The sequence below is a fragment of the Cyprinodon variegatus genome, unplaced genomic scaffold, assembly GCF_000732505.1.
Source record: "Cyprinodon variegatus isolate N-32 unplaced genomic scaffold, C_variegatus-1.0 Scaffold57, whole genome shotgun sequence".
In the NCBI taxonomy this organism is placed as follows: domain Eukaryota; kingdom Metazoa; phylum Chordata; class Actinopteri; order Cyprinodontiformes; family Cyprinodontidae; genus Cyprinodon; species Cyprinodon variegatus.
The window spans coordinates 469,208-476,597 of NW_015150510.1; the positions used below are offsets into that span (position 1 = coordinate 469,208).

Below are 7,390 nucleotides of genomic sequence, written 5' to 3' on the forward strand. Positions count from 1 at the left end.
GAAATTCCAAAATGGAACTTTTTTTTTTACTTTTAGTTTTTGGGTTATTTAGCTCTATCGTTGCCACAGTATTTAGGCTAATCAAAAAAAAAAAAAAAGCCTGTAGCGGTGTAGCTGCATACAGTTTAATAAACACAGCCGTTATAATCATAATATAACAATAACTGAACTTTATTTTTCTTTTATTGGAGAAATTTAACTCTGCATTTAACCCATCCCCTTGCGGAGCAGTGGGCTGCCATTGTGCGGCGCCTGGGGAGCAGTGTGGGGTTAAGGGTCTTTGCTCAGGGACACAGGGTGGCAGTCTGTGGGAGTGGGGCTCGAACTGAGAACCTCAGGATTCCAAGTTCTATGCCCAGACCACTATTCCACCACTCCCAGTATTTATCAGTATTTAAATTATTATTTTTGCCATTATTATTTATTTATTGGCAGCATGCCTAAAATTCTTCATCATCATAAAGTAATTAACTATCAGCAATTGTTGAGCTAATTGATGTTGACCTGATTTTGTGGTACATCAAAGCGATGTCATATACATTGATGCTTATTGCTACAGCAAATATTTTTTATATTTATCCTCTCTAAGGTGCATTTATTTATTCAAGAAAGCAATAACTAGTCATAAAATGTCCTTATAACTTATGCAACACTTATTTAAGTTAAGAAAATGTACCAAAATGTGGCCTATTTCACAGACTTACAGAATCATTAAATCGTTCAAACCGTGCAGCCAACGCAGCAGAGGATAATGATGCCTATTCTCAAGCTTAAAGCAGACTCCAGGCTCATGCGCCGCCGTAAAACACTAAAATGGCAGCAGTGAAAAGGGGTCTCCGTTAGCCAGTAACTCTCCTCTCCAAAGCGTGTCGACTCACTAATTCCTAGAGACCAGTTAAGGTTGAAAAAGATCCCATTTGTTCCACAGTCCCCCCCCCCCCTTCCACTTCTTTCCTGTTTAATTTACAACACCCCTGAGATAGGCAGAGCTGCTACAACTCAAATCCAGATTTCTGCCCCCTCCCCTCTCTCCACCTCACTCATAAAACTGCAGCAGAGGTGGAGTCATTCACCCCCTGGGGTAAGAAAACAATGCAGTATGGTGGGAACTTTAAAGCATCACCACCAGTGGCATTTAATGTTTTTTTTTCTCTGCCTGTTGTTGTTGATCGCCTGCTGGAGCCAAAATGCCACAGAACTCTGTATTCTCCAAGTGCTTGGGGAGCTCATGCATGCTGATGTTTTATTCACTTTGTGAGTGAGGGGGCATGATGAAAGGGGAGGCATGCCTTATATAGCACTAACACTTGGAGCCAGGCAGCAAACATGAAATATTAACAAATATCATCGTCAGCAGTGGTCAGCGGTGATTAATTGTGCAGCAGTAAATAAATAAATAAATAAAAATAATAAAGCTTTTAGACATGGGTGTTAAGGTAAAGGTTTGTTGGGTCAAGGTTATTTAGAAGCAAAAGTTCAGCAACTCGTTAAATAAATGATGGGGAAATAATCCAAAACAACTGAGGTGTTTTTCCAACTGCATTAAGACCAACAGCCTGTTGCTGCACACTGCCAGTCAGCTGGACAATGCAGGGCTAAATTATACATACAGGTTACAGCTTTAGAATAATAGCTTTCAGTAATTAAATCACTTGTTTTAAAGCTTGGGCTCCATTCGCCTCTGACTCCAGGATGCTTAAAACATAGTATAGCACTTTCTATTACCAGAAAAAGTACCAGAGCACATAATGTTAGCCATCTACGGAAGAGGATTAGGGCCACTGAAAAAAAAAAAAAAAGTTACCTGATTTTTACATTTTATTTTAGTTTAGTATGGATACAAAAGTCCGAATTCTGACTTTAATCTCAGAATTCTGACTTTTTTTCTCAGAATTCTGACTTTGATCTCAGAATTCTGACTTTTTTTTCTCAGAATTCTGACTTTAATCTCAGAAATCTGACTTTAATCTCAGAATTCTGACTTTAATCTCAGAATTCTGACTTTTTTTTCTGAGAATTCTAACTTTAATCTCAGAATTCTAACTTTAATCTCAGAATTCTGACTTTTTTTTCTCAGAATTCCGACTTTTTCTCAGAATTCTGACTTTTTCTCAGAATTACGACTTTTTCTCAGAATTCCGACTTTAATTTCAGAATTCTGACTTTCATCTCAGATTTCTGACTTTTTTTCCTCAGAATTCCAACTTTAATCTCAGAATTCTAACGTTCATTTCAGATTTCTGACTTTTTTTTCTCAGAATTTTGACTTTTTCTCAGAATTCCGACTTTAATCTCAGAATTCTGACTTTAATCTCTGAATTTTGGATCCTAATGTAGATGGGCACCATAAAGGAAGAGATGTGGAGCACTCAGCTTCACTGACAAAGATGTGAGTTGTTTGAGGTGGCCAGTGACACATTGGTGGAAAATGACGGAATTAGGCAACTTTTTACGTGCCCGAGGGGTCCCCTCATTAATGGAGGAGCAGAAGGTCATTAAAACAAGAGAGCTAGTCTCTAAAACAGACATTGCTATGGCTTCATATTTCCCATGTTAAACTGAAATAAAATTTAAAAATCAGTAAATTTTTTTTTTTTCAGTGGCCCTAATCCTCTTCCGTAGCCATCTTTGCCCCTCCCACACTGCTGAAACAAGCCTTATGCTCCATTCATTAATAGGAGTAATTTTTTAATGGCATGTTTTCAAATGCAGAAAAAAACACTAAAGGCAGCTGCTACTACTTTTACTCATATATCTGAAAATGCATTTATTTCAGAAAATCGATCCCCTATGAAAGGTATGGATCTATTACATAGATTCATTATAATTAGACTATGATTTCAAGGCTCAGTTTCTCTCAATTATGATAATTTTCTGTTTGCAGGTAATGAAAATGTGAGAAAAGGTTTAGAATATTACATTAGACCATTAAAAATAGTTAACTAACATGGAAACGTGGGTTGAATCGAAAGCATATTTAATACCTGCTTAATGATTGTTGCTTTCAAACAGCATTTAGTGCATCACAAATAAGCTTTAGCACATGCACAATAATGAAACCTATGACTAGCTGCAGGCTAGCTGCAGGAATGCATAGCTCTACTAATTGACTGTGTTACTGTATGATAAGCCAAACTCAAAAATATGTAATACTTTTAGAAACAAGCCATAAAAATAAAAATATGAACAATATAAGTTTAAAGATTGTGCTGCAGAAATAACTGCTTTTTTATCTTAACTGAAAGCAATGAGATCAAGTTACACTGTTTTTTTAAACGGTTGTAAATACTTCAGTGTTGTCAAACCATTGTACTTTTAATTAAGAAAAGCATACTGTGAGAATCTCATATGGACTAAAGTCTACAAGCTTCATATGTCTCTGTGGAGTAAATCACAGTGGTATGAGTTGATAGTGATCCTCTGTTCGATGCTTGAGGAGCAGCTCTTTGAACAAGTTGAGCTGACCTAATTCAGTCTCTCTTCAGGGCTGCTGGAATCTGCTTTTACAGGTCAGCAAATAATGGTTTCCACTCGATATGTAGACGTACATAGGGAAGCAGAAAAATCTCTACTGCTGATATGATTAGAGAGAAGAAAAAAAAAAACGCCCCAAAACACACAGACATCCTTCAGATAGCTTTATAAAATCCTTTTCCGAGTGTTCATCCATCTGGTTTATTAGCTTTTAAAATGAGAAGACAGTAAACGCTGACTGTAAATGAGAGAATTACAACATAAAAATGTCAAAGATGCTGAGTCCTTTACTGCAGACAGGTGGTGCAAGCGGGAGATTAGATGCAGAGGTAGCTCCTTCAAACTGGCAGAGCCGGCCCGAGGCATAAAGGTACAGAGCTGCTGCTTAGGCTGACCTGCAGGGGGCGCTTTGCTGGCTTCTTACAACAGTTTCAATTGTTATTTCACATTTGGGTCATTTTAAAGCTATTTAAAAACTTACTATGATAAAAAAAAAAATAAAATTTGGTTTAAAATCTAAATTATAAGTTATAGATTTATGCTATTTCATCCACTGTAGAGATCAGAGTAACAACTTTTTATACAGTAGCCCAACAAAGCCTTGCTTTTGTTTTGAAAACATGCAAACTGGGACAGACGAAGCAAAAACAAGGCATTGTTGGGCGCGATTCCAACGCTATTTCTGACATTTTGAATTGAAAAAGCTTCTTGGATGGGAAGCGAAATGTCTTCAAACTTGGAAACGAAGTCCAGTGGATTGTTTTGAATTTTTTTTTTGGAATGACTAGGACCTGGATGACTGAGAGCCTTCACCAGTGTCAGGACTCCTGTCTGTGTGTTTGTGTTTGTCTCCCTTCCTCCACCAGGAGGCGCCTGGTTCTGGTCCGCCTCCTCACACACCTGCGGATGGTTTCCTCGTTAACGGAGCGTTTTTAAGCTGCTGACTGCCACTACCTCGACGCCAGAGTGTTTGCCAGTTTTGGATTCTCTAGCCAAGCTGAGTTTTGCTGAGTCAAACTGAGTTCTTGTCAACCTGAGTTTTAACTTTGTTTTTGTCTTTGCCTCTCGGCAGGAAGTCATCCTGCAAACTGGATTTTTCTGACCTTCTCTCCCTGGAAGGATCAACTGAGCTGGGGTTCAAACAGGAGGTTTGGATTAGGGGTGGGTATTGGCAAAGAAGTCATGATTCGATTCGAATCACGATTCACATGCCACGATGCGATTCTATCACGATGCATCGCGATACTTGAAATATTGCGATGCATTGCGATATTTTCACTGAACACTGTAAGAAAAAGATACAGCCCTTACCAGTGGTGTATTTATTGAAACGAATTTTGGAGGTGTTGCCATGAAAACAAATACTGGACACAAATATTACTATTAAACGCTGACAAAACGATCTTAGGATTCATCAAACTTAAAATAACAAAATAAGGACAATCAGTGCCGTTTACATGGCCTCAGTGGTCCTTTTGCAAATTACGTGCATCATATCAATTTCATTTTTACCTTCTTTGTTTTTAAAGCCAAAATGCATCCAAGCGGGGCAATTTTTCTCAGTCTCCTCCATATTTTGTTTACGAATGACTCGTCTCAGTATCCCGCGGACGGAAATGCTTGTGAGACAAGGCAGCGTGCGTCAACACATCCGCAGCGACATCTGCTGGACTGGAAGTTGTATTCCACTTGATTTGGCTGATGTGCGCCAACCATTCATGTATTTTATTTGTTCATTATTTATTTATTTTTTTTATAATCGATTCTTGCCTTCAAGAATCGATGCAGTAGATCACAAAAATTAGAATTGCGATGCATCGTCATGGCGATTATTTTGCACACCCTTAGTTGGGATCCACTTTCCCCAAGAGATCGTTTGAGCTTCGCACTGAGAAAGGGATTCATCTCCACTACGACCCGTTCAAGTACCGCAGGAAATCTGACTGGCAGTCAGTTTCTCGGTTCACCTACTAACAACTGCATTCTGGGTAAACCCTGTTCCGCCCTCCACCGAATCAGACAAAAACAAGGATTCAACAACTTCTCTGGAAACGTGGGTCAGCAACCAAATCTTCTTCTCCAAGTTCACAAGTCAAATTTCCCACTGAGCCTGAACTAACCGCTGCGCCTTCCCCTCACTTTCCAGTTCCGGTTGAGCAGTGTTGAGAGCAACACTTCTGTCTGAATTATCTTTTCAATAAAACCTTTTCCCTGGTCTCCCTGTTTGGTCTTCTGCATTTGGGTCATTTGGGGAGGCTGCAAGGTTTTACATAAATAAGCCTCTTTAAATTTTGTATTTTTGGCACATTATCTGTTTTTGATGCACTAAATTTAAATGCAATTTCTCCACCAACTTTGCGCCAAATGAAAAAATGCCCCATTTATCCATTTCTGCCAAGCAGCAACCTGTAGGACAATAAAAACGCCCGGCCCATCTTCCAGCTCATTTAAACCCATCTGATGATCTGCCCTTCATGTTTATCCTCAGAGGACAAACATTAGTTAACCCCTGAGCTTTGAGTAACGGGCTCTGGCCTGGGGAGGCTGGTGTCTCGGTGTGGGGGCCCATTGGGACTCTCAACGCTGCCGCTGCTGCATTGATTTACTTGCTGACACCAGAACTGATGAGGGATCAAGCTGGCCACGGTCCAGCAGAGGCAGATTGGATAGGGAGGAGGATAGATGGATGAGGAGGGAGGGGGTGAAGCAGTGAGAGGTTTGGGCTGTAGGGTGGGCTCCTCTCTGGGGCAGCGCTCCCTCCTGTTGATAGTGAGGGCCCCGCAGCGCACTTGTTAAGCCATTGACCTTTAATGCACACTTGTCATCTAATATGTTACACATGTGCGTCCCTGTGGAGAGATTGATCCGCTGGCGGGTGCGCGTGCATGCCTAAGGAGCCCCGGCGCAGCAGAGCGCTCCAACCCTCCGGAGCGCATCATCCGTGCGCCCTGGTGATGGAGAAGGGACGCCCCCTCTGCGCTGCCTCCGAGGAGGGATGGGGAACCGAACCGATAGGCGGGGCAGGTGGGGCATCCTCACTCTGCATGCGGGCTTTGACTACAGGGACAATAGCAACAGGGACATGTCCCCGAAAGGCCGCATGTCATCACAGAAACATGAGTTGGGACGCGGCACAGCTGCTGATTGAACTGGACTGAGTTAATGGGTTTAATTAAGAAAAAATAGAAGGAAGAAAATGTGTCTCCCATTGGAGACAATAATTGATTAGTTAATTAGAGGCAATGGATGGACTGTTTCTGTTTACCAAACAGTCTATTGTTTATACGCACAGCAACACACAAAAAAGGAGACATTAAAACAAAAAGGACGTACCTTCCACAGCCAGGACCGCAGGGACCACCAGGCTGCACACCCAAAGCAGGTAATCCATCGTCATAAACCTGGATGTAGCCTCATGAAGAAAGGTGCGCTGACTGGAGCCCCGCGGACGGACTGGAGACCTAAACGCAGAGCGCCGCAGCAGCAGCGGGGCTGCTTCCTCTCATACCTTCAGCTGGGAGTCTGGGAGAAGCGGGTGGGATAGGGGGGGTGGAAGGGAAGGGAGGAGGGGGGTCTTATTGCCCCGCAAGAAAAAAAAATCCTCAGTCTGAAAGCATGCGGGCTGGAGCCGTTATCACTCCTCCGGTTGGTCGGCGGCGTTGCGCCGTTTCTCAGTCTCCTTCTCTTTGTGTGACTTTACCGACAGGCAGCTCCGATCCAGGGGCGCATCTCTGCGCCGGGTGGGGGGGCTCTCTCCCTGGGCGGGAGGGCGAGGACGGGAACCCCGGGGTGAAGTCCTCTCTCCGCGGAGGGGGTCTGGAAATGCTCAGCCTGTCCGGCTCCTCCAGGATGCTGCTCTTCTGCGAGGGATGTGCGTCGGAATGGCAACAGAGACCGAGTGGTGGGGGGGGCTGAG

General features: G+C 42.4%; 1 protein-coding gene across 1 annotated transcript in view; it reads right to left on the reverse strand.

Annotated features, from left to right (window-relative positions):
- LOC107082621 (ephrin type-B receptor 3-like) overlaps window positions 1-7,353 on the reverse strand; it is a 104,142-nt gene extending 96,789 nt beyond the window's left edge. Inside the window, exon 1 of the mRNA XM_015371395.1 lies at window positions 6,808-7,353. Coding sequence (XP_015226881.1) covers window positions 6,808-6,871 — 64 coding nt within the window. The 5' untranslated portion in view covers window positions 6,872-7,353. The remainder of the gene's footprint in view (window positions 1-6,807) is intronic.
- Window positions 7,354-7,390: the final 37 nt, after the last annotated feature.